Raw genomic sequence first — 15,291 nt, forward strand, 5'->3', positions numbered from 1 at the left:
TGGTAATTTATGCAGAGTAGCAGTAGAGGGTGTAGTGTACTTACCTTTATGAGATCAAGAGTTTGATCTTTTATTGTTGAGTTGAGGTAGATCATTTACTTATCTTCCGGTGTGAGACGAGGTCCGATTAAGGTACTCTCTGGAGTCTTCTTTGAGATGCGCGTGAGGGCACGTCCGTAGCCGGTTTGGGCCGCGGGGCAGCCCATTGCAAAGCTAGTGCGGCCGACTCATTGTTGGTAATGCGAGACTGGGCTATTTGTTAGCCTTAGTGCGTTGATAGTTGTGTTGATTATGGCGGGCATAAGCCTATGCCAACAAGTCCCCCCAAGTTCCCAGTCTAGGGAGGCAATTTCTTGATTGGGGAATTAATATTTAAGCATTTCGCCATAATTAGCAGTGGGTCCCACAGACCCTCTCGGAGTCCCCCCACTCCCCGGTTAAGGAATGCCGAGTTGTTGATGGTGTAATGGATTGTGTCGAGTCTCTTTGGGTGTTGATTGATGTCAGTGCTTCCGTCGTAGCATAGTAAATCTTTATGCGTAGGACGTTTGATCGCTATCTTTGAGCAGTGTGTCTGTCATAGCGTAGTAAATTCTTACACGTAGGACGTCTTTCATCGCTATCTTTGAGCGTAGTGCGTCCGTCATAGCGTAGTAAATTTTGACGCGTATGACGTTTTTTTCATCGCTATCTTTGAGTGTAGTGTGTCCATCATAGCGTAGTAAATTTTTACGCGGAGAACGTCTTTCATCGCTATCTTTGAGCGTAGCACGTCCGTCATAGCGTAGTAAATTCTTACGCGTAGGACGTCTTTCATCGCTATCTTTGAGCGTAGTGTGTCCGTCATAGCGTAGTAAATTCTTACGCGTAGGACGTCTTTCATCGCTATTTTGAGCGTAGTGCGTCCGTCATAGCGTAGTAATTTCTTACGCGTAGGACGTCTTTCATCGCTATTTTGAGCGTAGTGCGTCCGTCATAGCGTAGTAAATTCTTACGCGTATGACATCTTTCATTGCTATCTTTGAGCGTGGTGTCGTGGGCTGAGAGCAGCACGATTCGTGCTATAGGCAGCACATGTCGTGCATGCATTGGGCGGAAGTGTCGTGGACGGTTCTATTTCGTGGGAGGTGACGTTATTCGAGGAGACAGTTATTGCATGCAGTTAATGCGTGTGTAACCGAAGCGTTGTCTCGGTAACTCATGCCACGTGGCGGGATTTGAGGCTATGTCTGTTGGGTCGACGGCTAAGATGTGAGTAACGGTTTTCTGCATCCGACGGTTAAGGAGCGCTTTTGAGAAATCAACAGGCGAGATGTGGTATGAGGTTTACTATAAAAGGGTGAAAGGGATAGGAGGGCTGTCATTATCGACAGTTCCAAGTTTTCGAATTCTGAAAACTCCCTCATTCCTCATTCCTCATTTGCTCTCTCTCTCTCTCTCTCTCTCTCTCTCATGTTCTTCGAGCTCAGACGGAAGCTTATCGGGATCTTTGTGTAAATCGGCTTTGAGGTATGTTTTTGATCGGGATCTCCTATATACGTCTCGTGGTTTTGGTTGTTTGCTAGTGGCTTTGTGGTTATAGGGTAAAACAGTGGTTTTGGGTTTGAGTTTTTCCATCAAAATTGGTAGGTTTTGGGTCTGTTTGATCTTTGGATGGGTGTTTTTCGGCTAGGTAGGGTGTTTGTGCGGGCGGTTGTTGATGAGTTTTGGCCGGTAACTGGGTTTCGTGTTCTTCGTGTTCTTCATGTTCTTCATACTCTTTCTTGCGAGGTTCGTATGATAGATCTAATTAACTTTCTGACTTCTAGTTTTAGGTTGTTCGTCTTTGACCTCGATGTTGCTTGCTGCGGTGTAATGCCTAGGATAAATATTCTAACTGACAGCGATTTCGCGCTTGCAGAGGGAAGTTGGTTCGCGTCGTCATCCTCTGAGTCGTGGACGAGTGAATTGGAGGCCAACTATTTGAACGTGGTGCGGTGGAAACGACTCGCGTTGTGAAGATCGCGCTTCTGTCTTTCCGAGGGTGTTAGCGAATTGGGAAACTAGTGAATCGTCAGGCACCATGGAGTCAAGACATGAGGAGGTTGGAGAAAGTGAAGTGAGTCTCGCTCTGAGCCAAGACCAAGGCGTACGTGAGCGTATTGCGAGCGCTTCGGGGATAACTACTTCGGGCCCAACACTGAGTCCAGCGCCTGTAAGGCGTTTGCTAGACAGCGGAGTGCAAAGGTCGGAGGTAGAGGAACCATAGGGAGCTGACTCCGCCGCAGTGATCGGCTACGTGGAAGAGTTCAAGTTGCCTGCCACGATCGTTGCTCGGGCGATTGGGCTCGATGAGTATGGTTTGGTATTGCCTGATGGATACGCGCTGGTTAGTCCCTCAGTATTACGGCTCGGGGTGGAGTTGCCGTTGGATCCGCGCCTGCAATGTTTGGTGGCGGAGTTCGGCTTGGCCTTTGGTCAAGTCAGCTACAACATGTGGCGAGTTATCCTCGGCCTCTGCTCGCTCTTCCACCTCTCGGGGTGTTGGTTTCCTACTGCGGCAGAGGTACTCCATTTCTTCAAGATATATTATAACCAGCAGAATGGTAATCGAGGAACTGCGCGGTTCGTTAGGCAAGACGAGTATAGTGAGTTTCAAGTCTTGGAGAACTGGCCCTCCTCATAAACGAACTGGAGGAAGAATAGCTTCATAGTAGAGGGGGGATGTGAATACGAGCGTATCAACGAGGTAGAGTATTTCCCGGAGAAGCGTATTCCCTCGCGAATTCAAGCCATTAACTGTAGGTCTTAATGTCTCACTAAAAAATTTTGCGACGAAATAACTGCTTGCTGACTGTGTTTTTTTTTTAGGGTGGCGTGGTCTTCAACTCTCCGACGCTCAAGTTAGGCTGATGGTAATTTATGCAGAGTAACAGTAGAGAGTGTAGTGTACTTACCTCTATGAGATCAAGAGTTTGACCTTTTATTGTTGAGTTGAGGTAGATCATTTACTTATCTTCCGGTGTGGGACGAGGTCCGATTAAGGTGCTCTCTGGAGTCTTCTTTGAGATGCGCGTGAGGGCGTGTCCGTAGCCGGTTTGGGCCGCGAGGCAGCCCATTGCATAGCTAGTGCGGGCGGCTCACTGTTGGTAATGCGAGACTGGGCTATTTGTTAGCCTTAATGCGTTGATAGTTGTGTTGATTATGGCGGGCATAAGCCTATGTCAACATCTAGGAATTACAATTTGCAGCCAAAGTTTGAATTTGTAGATCAATTGAAGAAAATAACCATATGGATCATATGTATGAGCCGAAAGAATAGGAGGGAAAGGGTCCAATCAATTGGGTTTGATCATATAACTTGGATTCATCTTTTTTTTTTCGTTGATAACAGTAGAGAGGAGAAGGACTAATGGAAGGCTATTTCATGCAGGTTATAAGTGTGGACTGTCGAGAGCAATGCATGGCAGCTATCCAGCAAGGTTTATTTTCATACACTATACTCCATTTGCGTCGATATATATCTATCTTATATAGCCAGAACGTATACAGATGAAGCATGCATTTATGAATGCCGTTTTTCGGAAATGATGTAATGCATACGGCACCGCTAGCTATCTCTTCCTCTCTCGACCGAGAAATTCTCTCAATTTAGCCAGCTAGCTAGGAGCCATGCATAGATCAAATTTGCAGACAACTTTCCATTCAATATTCTTCCTGAAATCAACAAATTAAACCGACTTCTATTCCCGATAGATTAAGCCGCGACAGGTACAAATCACCTTTGTTAAGCAAACTTCTTGTAACCAACAGACCGACTTGTATTTCTGACGATCAACAATTCACCATAGTTTTGGTTCGCAACTTACATTCTCACGCATGAAGAGTTTAACTGAGTATTCATACGCAATTGCCGGCCCAAGACCTTCAAGCCCAAGTTTCTAAAACCATGGTCTGAATCCAACCCCTATAATCAGTTACGTGCGGCCAACTAAGCGGGTCCACAGACAAACCAACAGCCCAGATTAATCCCCAGAATCGCATCCAACGAATCACAGCATCTCACAAAGAACAGAGTTGGGGAATTTTTTTTTTCTGTTACCAAATTTGATAGTCTCCTTTAATTTGATTGAGGTGAGAATTAGGGTTGAGGATTTTTGAGAATCATATGGAGATGGATTATGTGACGGAGTTTCCTCTCTCTCATGTTGATCGGCGTCCCAAAAAGAAGCCCAGGTTTGCTTGGGATGGCCCCCAATCCCATCCAAAGGTACAATCTTTACCTTCGATTTCATACCAACTCTCAAATTTCAGGTCAAGATTCTCAATTTTTGATGCTTTAATCTATTTTTAATGTTAAATTCAGCCTCGGAGTATCAATTTCAGCTCAATTTGCATTGCATTTGTGTCAAAGTTTTGATCGTTTTGGGAAATAATGTTAAAAATGCTAATCTGTTCTTTGATGTTGAATTCAGATTTGGGTTATTTATTTCAGCTCAATTTGCAATGCGTTTGTATCAAAGTTTTGATCTTTCTGGGAAATAGTGTTAAATAATGTTGGTGTTGATGCTAGGGTTGATTCAATTTTCCAAGACAGTGGCTGGAAAAAAAAACTCATCTTTTCATATTTTATCATCAGAAATTTTGTATTTGAACTTTTGAGGTTGATAGTGATCTGGTAGATGTATGAGGGATGTGTTTCGTATTCAGGGTTGTGTGTTTGTGTCATCTATTCATTCTGCATATACTGGTTTTGTGTTGGTTGATTAGAAAAGATGAGGGACAGTCGTAGAAATTAATGATAGATAGCTAAGGAATTGAGTTGTTGTATTACCTGTTTGTATAGTGGAGTATGAAATCAATGGCTGTGTGTAGGCTCATTCAGGAATATATTATGAGCAAGATGTTGGGAATGGAACAAGCTATGGACATTCGAGGGTACAGCCAGACCATCCTAGTTTGTTTGTTAAGGGGTTGACTCAAAAGGGCTCTCCCCCATGGCGAGAGGACGACAAAGATGGGCATTACATGTTTGGACTCGGAGAGAATTTAACTTCTCGCTGTAATTACATTTAATCACCTTTAATATTTTTCTTTGCATTTTGTTGTCAAACTTCACAACCATTTAAACCACACTGATGCTCTTCCTAAACTTTTCATACATTTAAGTTTTGTGGATTTATAAACCTTTGAAATGTTCAAGATATCCCTTTTCAATACATTCTATCACATTCTTTATGTTTTCTGTACGTGTCAAACTTTATACAAGTATAGAAAATTTTGTTGTCATTTGAGGCCTTCTTTTACATATGGTCTTAAACTTTTGTCAATCTTTCTGACATCTTGTTTCCGTAATTTCAGATAAAATTCACAGGAAAATTGGAGAAGGTTACTGTCTCAACTAATTCTACGACTGTGTATTGATGGATCAATATTTGGTGATCTGTTTTCTCATATTTTCACTATTTTGTCACTGTAGGAACTTTTGGTCAAGTTTTGGAATGCTGGGACAGGGAAACAAAGGAGATGGTAGCTGTAAAAGTTGTCAGAAGTATCAAGAAATATCGTGAAGCAGCAATGATAGAAATTGATGTCCTACAGTTGCTTGGAAAGTATGACAGAAATGGCAGTCGGTGAGAATACTATTCCATACCAGTTTCATTTTATTTAATTGATCCGTTTGAACTTTGAAGTGAATTATGTGTCAAATGTTAAATGGCTTTATTCTTTGCAGTTGTGTTCAAATACGGAACTGGTTTGACTATCGTAACCATATATGTATAGTAAGTAATGCTTGATTTTTTACAACGTAATTCCCCAACTTCACAAATATTTTGGGGGTTAAGACTTTTTTGAATTTAAATGGTCTTAACAGGTATTTGAGATGCTTGGACCAAGCTTATATGATTTCCTTCGGAAAAATAATTATCGCGCATTTCCGGTTGATCTTGTCCGCGAGCTTGGCAGGCAACTATTGGAATGTGTAGCATGTGTGTAGTTGGACTTCTGTTGTTTCTCTTACCCCTTTCAAAGTTTAGAGCGTCACTTATGAATGCAATATTTACATTTATTGATTAAAGAATTTACTGGTTGTTTTTGCATGTTTTTAATTAAAACTAAAAGTAAAGGCTTCAATATGATTATTTAGGAGTCTGTTTTTGGATATGTGTGAGGATATTGAAATTAACCAAATGTATAATATTTAATGAGTTCTTTAATTGTATAATTCTGCAGTTATACATGATATTCGTCTCATCCATACTGACTTGAAGCCTGAGAATATACTGTTTGTTTCTCCAGAATATGTTAAAGTACCGGACTACAGGGTATGTCTGCCTGGGTTCCTTTGATTTATAACATTGCAGTTTATTGTGTTTTTCCTTTTTGCCCTCCAAATACGTACTTCTTCTGTTTACCTTCACCTGCTTTCTCTTCTAAGGGTAATATTCATCAGTTCTCAAGTTTTTTACTTGGTGTTACAGTTTACATCCCGTCCGCCAAAGGATGGAACCTGTTATAGAAGGTTGCCAAAGTCCAGTGCTATCAAAGTTATTGATTTTGGTAGCACAGCCTATGAGCATCAAGAACACAACTATATTGTATCGACAAGGCACTACCGTGCCCCTGAGGTCATTCTAGGTATGTATTCTTTCCTGACATTCATTTATCTCCATGTCATATATTAGTATATGTTAGCATTCATATTATACTCTTTATAGGACTTGGATGGAGTTATCCATGTGACATTTGGAGCATTGGCTGCATCTTGGTAGAGCTGTGTTCGGTATGTCTCATTATATTAAGCTGACGCCATAATTTGTTATAAAAAAATCTCTACAAAATAAGTCTGATAAGAAGCAATTCTTTCAGGGAGAAGCTTTGTTTCAGACACATGAGAACCTAGAACACCTGGCTATGATGGAAAGGGTACTAGGTCCATTGCCGCAGCATATGTTAAAAAGAGCAGAGTATGTGCCATTGGAGGCTTTCATCATAATTTTTATTGTATTAGTTTTAAAAAAACATTACTTCTGTTAATTGCACTACTCTTTCCTTTGCTAATTATGTGTTTGCTGGTTCAGCCGCCATGCCGAGAAGTATGTGAGGAGGGGTAGGTTGGACTGGCCTGAAGGTGCAAACTCTCGGGAAAGTATTAAATCTGTATTAAAGCTACATCGTCTGCAGGTAGTTAAAATGCTATAATTTTTTCATTAAGTTGTTATGTTTTGGATCTTCTGTGGATTTCTTTTTCATTTCTTAGCTCTAAAGTTGACAAATCTATTTTGTTTGTCAGAATATAGTGATGCAGCATGTAGATCATTCGGCTGGTGATCTCATTGACCTTCTGCAAGGTCTCCTTAGATTTGAGCCTTCTAATAGGCTAACAGCTCCTGAAGCCCTAAGGCATCCGTTCTTTACCGGGGATCATTACAGAAGGTTTTAGTGACGTGTATCATTGTTGCATTGTTACTGGTTTGCTTGGAGTACTTTGCTGAATTCTGGCTTATTAAAGAATTGAACTGCTTGCGTACCTGAATGTTCCTGGCATGTATGAGTGTATGAGGTCTATGAAGGCGGCGGCCGAGACCTGGACTACTCAATCTCTGTACTTTTGTAAATAGCCTGTTGTCAGAGGCCTCCCCTTCGATTTTGTATCATGGAAGTGAAATGTGACTGAGGTTGATGTGATTTCTGAACAGGCTTTGCCTTCAAAATATGTCTCAAGTGTTTTGTAGAAGGATGAACAATTAGCTGTTATAGACACGCAAATGAATAAAATTGTTGCATTAAATAATCAATATTGAGATGAATTCGTTCTCGTTCCCAAGAATCCCAGCGTATATTCTTATTTAGTAAAACTGCTATACGGTAATTTGCACTATGCTGTACAAGTGTACAACTGCTATACAGAAATTGAAGAATACCCAGACCTGGAGCTCTCAAGTAATATCAGTTTGTCAGATTAGTTGGAAGAGCAATATATCAAAACCGATGCAACATTCAGAAGAAAATGTGTAAACGAAACAAATCCAATGAGAAAAATAATTTCTGCAGACATTCATTATCAATGTCTCGTCTTGCATTTTCTACCAACGATAATCCCATCAGGAGGTCTGGAGAACACAACGGTGCAGTCACCATGTAATTTATAAGAGTATCTCAGCAGGCTTCCGAAATTGGCTCGAGCTCTGAAGTAGCCTTTGATTTCAAAGCTGGCTCTGCTGCTCTCCAGCTGCTTCTTCAGCTTTTGGCTTTCGAGCAGTCCAAGACGAACCTGACTCGCCACCATATGCACACTTGCAAACATGGAGTGATGCTTGCGTGCTGTGAAAGGTTCAATGTAGGTGGTAGCAATGAGGGTGCTACCATAGTAAGCATCAATGTACATGGGACTAAAGTAGACGCTCACTTTCTTGTTAGGATTGATGAAGTTAACTAGCACAGTAAGGTCGGCATTGAGGAGATACCCCATGTCGAGATAGGCTGCGTTTAGTGTGGCTGTGGAAATGTCGAACTTTGGGGTCCGAGGGCGAAAGACTATATAGACAATGAGGACAATGAGACCTGCTAAGATTATGAGGATCCAAAAAATGGCGCAGCACACTGCTGCAGACCATGTGAAGAAGTTGGTTTGTTGAGGGAGTGGCATGAGCAAGCCGTGTGAACTGTGTGGATGTCTTTGTGAACCGTGTGGTGTCTGGTGCTGTGGAGTAGGGTGGTCTTGAGCACGGTGTGCTATTGGTGCCGCCAATTGGACTAGTGGCAGGGAGTCGTGGCCGTGATGCTTTGGGTCAGGATGTTGTTGATCTTGAACATGGTGGGGCGGTGGTGCCAGTGGTGCTGGATGTGGCTGTGAATGGCGGCTTTGTTTCTTTGGCCGACGATGTTGATCTTGATCATGGGGAGGAATTGACACCAATGGACCTAGTGGCCGGGATAGGCGGCCTTGGTGCTTCACCCTGGGACGGGATGAAGCTGGCTCGCGCAGAATTGGTTGCCGTGGTTCAGACCATTCTGGACTGAGTGGTGGTGGTTCGGAGTGCTGGCCATGATACTGTAGTGGTGGTGCAGAGTGGTGGCCATGATGCTTTGGTTGTGGCACGAAAGAACCAGGTGGTGGCGACTGTTCTTGCTGCTGTGTTTGATAGGGGCTGCCAAAATGAGGATTAGTATCGCGAGACCGAGACATGGTAGTGTGGAGAGGTAATGCAGCGGAGCAAAGACTTGAAGAGGAATGATTACAGTGAGGATTTACTTCGAAGAGAGCTTGAAGATAAGGAGGATGACTTGAAGAAAACTTCAAGGATGATTTATGAAAAGGCAAAGAATAAAACATAACTCAACAAGGGAGGCAAGTAATCTTGGCGGCAACCTTTTATTAAGTGCTGCTGTACCAAGACAGCCCTTCACTTTCATTCCGAAGAAAAATGCACCCTCAACTCCGAAAATTAGAAAAGGAAAAGATAAACCAACACTTTCGTCTCCCCTAGAATTTCCCTTTAGAAATACGAGTGTTTAAGAAGATACAATTTATAAAATTGCCAATTGAGAATATTTGTCATCCAATTGCAGAAAGAAGTCCTGAATATGATATGATGGAAGTGAAGCAACATGAGCTAATCCTCAGTTGAATCTTGAATTTATGGTATACTCCCGAATCGTGTATGACCGTTAACCATGTTCACAAGATCAATATGGACTAATGTTCCTATAAAAAATTGAAACAAAAATCCGAATACTGACCAAGAACAATGCTACCCAGTATCCATATAAAATTTTGACAAAATCTTGTTCTTGTGTATTGATATAAAGATTCCTTCGAATTCCATATGAAAAAAATCAACATTCATGTCACCTTTGAGCAAAGAACATCCTAACTCATCAACTGTGATATTCTTCAGAGTTGGGCTACGGGCAACTTCTGGCTGAAAATTATATCCATGTCTTTCCAAAAGCTGCTCGTCAGTACCGTGAGTTATATATGTACTCAATGATCACTATTGGTTTCCTTGATTGTTATCCTCATCGTTCTTCCCTCAAGGCTTCAACACTGCAACAAACCAGATAATTGTTGATACATGGAAAAGAAAAGGCTTCATATTATTTCATATGCTTTTCTTCAGCAGGAGGTGGACAAAAAAAATTAGTAGTTGCAACGTCAGGAAATAAGTACTTCAATCCATCATCATTTTTCGTCCAAAAAAAAATCCATTATCATTTAATTCTATTTCAGCATATAACCACTACTCCCACCCTCGATATAATAATTTAGTGAAATTCCAGACAGGGAGAGAGGGTTACACTCACTGCATTTCCCATATAACAATCTGGTCCTGTTCACATCGACATTCCACATTCACAATCAGTTTCATGCCCAGCTGGAGTAACAGTATTTTCACACTAAAGTTTACAGATCTGGGGCCCTGCATGTCCAGAAATACCTCAAGAAGAGCAATGGGGCATCCTAAGACAATTAAGAATGTAAAGTCAAAAGGGATTCAACTAATTGTGATGAGAAAGAGTTAATGACAGAGACAAACCATATAACATAGTCGTAATGCTCTTGAAATCATTTGGTTGTCCAAGGTTCCTTCATGCACTGCACGCACAAAGCAATATATTATTGGCTAATTAGAAGAGCATACTGATTCAACCAATAAGTGAGGCACTACTGCATAACAAGCATGTAATAAATATTTTTTTAATGATTCAATAAGCACATTGTTGGTACAGTTTAATGTTTCAGATGTTGTTAATGAACCAGATCTTCATGACAAAAACAGAAATAAATGAAAATATAAATCACGGACAATTTATGCAAGGAATTAACTGGCAAGGTCTTGCCTACTAGCCTTCTCAATCAAACAGGTATGTGCTTGTACTAATTTTGATAAAAATACAAATTAATTTATATTATCAATTATAAAACCTGAAGAAAAGCTAGAAGCTTCGGCTTGAATTTTTTGTAGCTTCCCAGGAAGAGGAACAAGGAAGAAACAAGACAGGCTTTCCCAGGTGAAATCACCAATTATCAAATTGCTCCAAAATATGGAAACTGCAACAGATCAATGAAAAGCAAAATCAATGCCGCATCACCATGAACCATCTTGAATGCAATGGATTCCTTAAACCACAAATCTAATACTCATCAATAATAAGCACCAAAAGTTATGTCACTGAATAACAAGAATCAGTAGCAAGGAACAAGTAATGATCAACATATGGATTCTGATCCAAGCATATTTAAAATAGCAAATACCATCACTAACTAGTCAGAAGACTGATGTAAGAATGTGAATATAAGATGAAAATAGTGGAAGTAGACTATAGCTCTTTTATATTTATCCAAATATATTTTAGCATTCATCAACTGTTACAAGTCTCTGCACCATGTTCCAACATATACACAAACAGCACAATTATGCAGTCACTAATGTGCGCATTATGCTAAGCAGCTTATAAGAAAATTTTGATTGTTCAATTCAAAGGGAAAGTCATTAGTTATATGTACACTTGAAGAAATGAACTGCTAGAGTTGTAAGCAGCTCAAATAATCATACTTCCTCCCTAACATTTTATTCAAGTAAAATTTGAAGCTATGCCATAAACTTAGCATAAAATGTATAAATGGGTGAGTAAAAAATATAGTGGTGTATATAGAGTACAAACCATTCTCCGTTTTCATGCTCCATCGTTTGAATGGATAGCATTAATCAATGTCTCGGATAGAACTCTATCCAGAGTAAAGCCTTTCTCCATCATCTCATCCCATACCCCACAAGCCTCAGAAAGACTCTTTTCCCTTATAAGACCTCCAATTACCACTTTGAAAGTTACCTCATCAGGACAGCATCCTGTAGTCTGCATTTCCTTGTATAAATGCATGGCTTCAGTCAGTCTAGAAGCCCTGAAAAGCCCGCTAATGAGAGCATTATACAAAACGACATCAGCGGTGATTCCCTTCTCTAACATATCATTGAAAACATCCCAAGCCATTGCAATTTTCCCACCCTTGCATAGGTGATCAATAATCGTAGTGTAAAATATACGATCAGGCAACAGATCCATCCCTGTCATCTGATCAAGAAGTTTCTTGGCTATATCTGAGCTACCTTCTCTTAAAAACGTTTTTATCAGAATGGTAAATGTGACAACATCTGGTAAAATTTTCTTTTGAAACATTTGCTGAAAGAGCTTATATGCCCTCCTACTCTGGCCTGCCTTGCAGAACGCTGTAATGACAGTATTAAACGAAACAACATTACACAAACCTTTCGGCTCCATCATGTTCCTCATAAACAAACATGCCTTTTCCGGCGTACTGGCTTTACAAAGTGCCTTAAGAAACCCATTATAACTATACGAATCGAGTCCCATCCCACTCTTCTCCATCCGCTTCATCAACTCCTCCGCCTCCTCCACCATGAACTCATTACAACAATAATTCAACAACACATTATGCGTCACTAAATCCGGCTCGCACCCATTCCTCTTCATAAACACCTTAATCGCCTGCGCCTTGTCAATCCTACGCGCCCTACAAAACCCACTGATCAGCGCATTATAAATCAAATGATTAAACTCCACTCCACCCTTCATCTCCCCAATCACAAGGTCATAAGCCAAATCCACCTTCCCACCTCCACACAGCCCAAGAACAAGCGCGGTGCACGCAATAGTATCCGGCCTAAATCCCTCACCAATCATACGACTCCAAACCTCAACAGCATTGTCAAACCTCTCAGCTTTACACAATCCATCGATCACAATCGTATACGAAACAACATCAGGGGCTCTCCCCTTGACAACCATCCCATCGAAAACCTCCAAAGCATAATGTACCCTATTTTGTTGACACAGAAGGTTCAAGTATATGTTAAAAGCCCAAATATCCGGCACGGCGCCTAACCTATCCATGTCTCTAATAATCTTCTCGATCAATGTGAAGTTCTTGACATTGCAGAGGCCGGAAATGAACCTGGAGTAGGTGAACGGGGTGAGGGAGAAGCCCTGCGGCGACATTTCGTAGTAGTAGTGCTCGGCGAGGTCGTAGCGGGAGTGTTTGACGAGGACGCCGATGAAGCGGTTGTAGTCGAGGCTGAAGACGCGGCAATTGGACTGGGTCATTTCGTCGAACACTTGGAGGGCGTGGTCGATGAGGCCGGTTTTGACGTAGTAGGCGATGCGGCTGCGGAAGATGAGGCGGCGGACGCCGAGACTGTGATACATGTCAGAGAGGGCGATGCATAGCAGAAGAGGGAGAGAGAGATCGTTGAGACCTCGTGAGGGGGAGGGGGTGGTGTGGCTGCTGCCGAGCAGCTGGGGGCTTCGGCAGTGGAGGAAGGTGTTGCGGGAAAGAGAGAGGGTCGGAAATGGGCCCCCAAGGCGGAGTTGGTGTAAGCTGTAGTTTGTATTGGGCTTAGGTTCCATGTGCATTGGGCTGTATGACGCAGCCGAAGCTATGACAAAGAGGAATTTACTTATTTACCCAACATTTTTACGAGGAAAGTTCATCCAGAAAATCATTTTGTGAAGAAAATTTGTTGTAAAGTATTTATAACCTACTAATATAACATTAGAATTTGAAAACCTTCTAGTGTCAGAATCTTTTGTTAAGAAATAACTCAATAAGTGATGACTTGCGGAGGCTTCACAGCGATTAATAGCCGCAATTATAAAATGCGGATAATTCTTATATCTCAATATAAATAGAGTTTGGCAATAGATCATTCTATTAAGAAGTTCGTTTTAAATGAGCAATTATGCATTCTTTTGTTTGTGCATTTGAGTCTGTTTGTCGACTATCATGTTCCCGTTTGACTAGGTGTTAGGGGTTATATTGAAAGTTTTCTCTCGCATGACTATTTGTAGTGTATATACCATTTCCCTAAAAAAAACTAAGGAACTGAGGAAGTGATATAGTCGCATCTTATACTTCTTTATAAGTGATCGAGAAGTTCTAATTTAATGATCATAATGATCGAGTACTGAATTATATGTTCGTGATCAACACCATTGCATGAAAACTAAGACGCCACACGAGGCTTAGATATTAGCCTAAAACAATGCTGGTGGGGACGATTACAAGAAAAGTTGGTCTTTCTTTCTTGGCCACCTTAATTGACCATTACTTTCTTCGTCCATCTAAATCACCTAGGGTTTGTTTCTATGCAACCGACGTCGTTGACTACTACTGTATCGTCTGTATGGCTCTACGATACAAGGAGTCGATCCAAATCCATAATGATGTATTAAGAGTACGCTTGTATATATTAAGTGCTACGATGTACATCGATATTAAAAGAACTCATATACACATACATGGATTAATTCATTTTTGATGATAATGAAGTAGCTAGCTAATTGACATCGACTAGTCTTGTGTCAATCAACGTATTGTGTGTTGAAGAAACAAGCCATATGAGAGAATTTAGAGGCCATCGTTTGGTATTATTGTTAAGATTATTGTTGATCAAGATGAACAAGAGGAACATGAAACTTGTTGACAAGATTGAACACTGGCTTACTAGTACCACTAAAATTTAAAAATGTAGCATTCATTCAACATGTTGTGCACTGCTTTAGTTAGTCTCAAAATCAAATTCCAAATTATATATGGTCCATGCCATTATAGGTTTAGGTTTGGGATACTCGAAACCCCAGACTATATATACATCACCATTGACTAAAATGTTATACATTTAATTTGCATGTTGTCTATTTTATGTAGTGTGGATTGTAAAATATGTCGCACTTTTTTATAGTTGGTGCTTCCTAGATGAGATTAGAAATTTGCGAATGACTTTATAGTCTATAATATACTGATCTTAGACATCACCCACTATAAACATCAAATTTCTTTTATTGACATCAGTCAGTAAACAATGTCTGTTAGCATAATCCTAATAATACACTTTGGTTTTCGAAAGAGTTTGTATAGAGCGTATAGGGTGATTTCTCTTAATCACTAGAGTTATATATAATTTGAATCCCTTTTACTGGTCAAAATTGATATTACCTTGCAGTAAAAGAAGCAGTTACTTCGATCAAGGGGAGTTCAAGCAGCTCAAAATTCACGAGCTCATAATGTATATCACAGATTGCTTGTCGAGAAAATAAAATACAAGAACATGAAATAAACAAATGTATGATAGAGAAGAATGTTCATCCATTTCTTACTTTCAATTGTTTACGCTGATGTTCAAAGAGTTGATCGGGTACGTTTAGTGATGTATCAAGTCATGATCATTGATTACTAGAAGTCTAGACTCTAGAATGTAGGACTATAAATCAGAGGCCATCTTTATATGA

The 15,291-nt window shown here is 40.7% G+C and overlaps 3 protein-coding genes across 6 annotated transcripts; 1 reads left to right on the forward strand and 2 right to left on the reverse strand.

Annotated features, from left to right (window-relative positions):
* Positions 1–4,085: 4,085 nt before the first annotated feature.
* Positions 4,086–7,778, forward strand: LOC126792948 (serine/threonine-protein kinase AFC1-like). Of its 3 annotated transcripts, XM_050519471.1 has the most exons (12): positions 4,086–4,249; positions 4,855–5,041; positions 5,341–5,367; positions 5,459–5,612; positions 5,714–5,762; positions 5,855–5,969; positions 6,214–6,305; positions 6,462–6,618; positions 6,699–6,763; positions 6,850–6,947; positions 7,062–7,164; positions 7,274–7,778. In XM_050519471.1, the coding sequence occupies exons 1-12, from the start codon at positions 4,148–4,150 to the stop codon at positions 7,421–7,423; spliced, it is 1,299 nt and encodes a 432-aa protein (XP_050375428.1). In that variant the 5' UTR covers positions 4,086–4,147; the 3' UTR covers positions 7,424–7,778. The 3 variants fall into 3 exon arrangements, with proteins under 3 accessions (XP_050375428.1, XP_050375429.1, XP_050375430.1); XM_050519472.1 differs by lacking the exon at positions 4,855–5,041 and having other exon boundaries at positions 4,126–4,249; XM_050519473.1 differs by lacking the exons at positions 4,086–4,249; positions 4,855–5,041; positions 5,341–5,367; positions 5,714–5,762; positions 5,855–5,969 and having other exon boundaries at positions 5,470–5,612.
* A 249-nt stretch (positions 7,779–8,027) lies between these two features.
* On the reverse strand, positions 8,028–8,751 carry LOC126791872 (NDR1/HIN1-like protein 13). Its single transcript, XM_050518368.1, has one exon. It carries the CDS (start codon positions 8,627–8,629, stop codon positions 8,045–8,047), a length of 585 nt encoding a protein of 194 aa, XP_050374325.1. The 5' UTR covers positions 8,630–8,751; the 3' UTR covers positions 8,028–8,044.
* Positions 8,752–10,007: 1,256 nt separating this feature from the next.
* LOC126791012 (pentatricopeptide repeat-containing protein At1g13040, mitochondrial) lies at positions 10,008–13,351 on the reverse strand. Of its 2 annotated transcripts, XM_050517401.1 has the most exons (5): positions 11,650–13,351; positions 10,910–11,035; positions 10,521–10,579; positions 10,288–10,444; positions 10,008–10,030 (listed from the first exon to the last, which is right to left on the reverse strand). In XM_050517401.1, the coding sequence occupies exon 1, from the start codon at positions 13,207–13,209 to the stop codon at positions 11,662–11,664; it is 1,548 nt and encodes a 515-aa protein (XP_050373358.1). In that variant the 5' UTR covers positions 13,210–13,351; the 3' UTR covers positions 10,008–10,030; positions 10,288–10,444; positions 10,521–10,579; positions 10,910–11,035; positions 11,650–11,661. The 2 variants fall into 2 exon arrangements, with proteins under 2 accessions (XP_050373358.1, XP_050373359.1); XM_050517402.1 differs by lacking the exon at positions 10,008–10,030 and having other exon boundaries at positions 10,192–10,403.
* Positions 13,352–15,291: the final 1,940 nt, after the last annotated feature.

The sequence above is a fragment of the Argentina anserina genome, chromosome 4 (assembly GCF_933775445.1).
Source record: "Argentina anserina chromosome 4, drPotAnse1.1, whole genome shotgun sequence".
Lineage (NCBI taxonomy): Eukaryota > Viridiplantae > Streptophyta > Magnoliopsida > Rosales > Rosaceae > Argentina > Argentina anserina.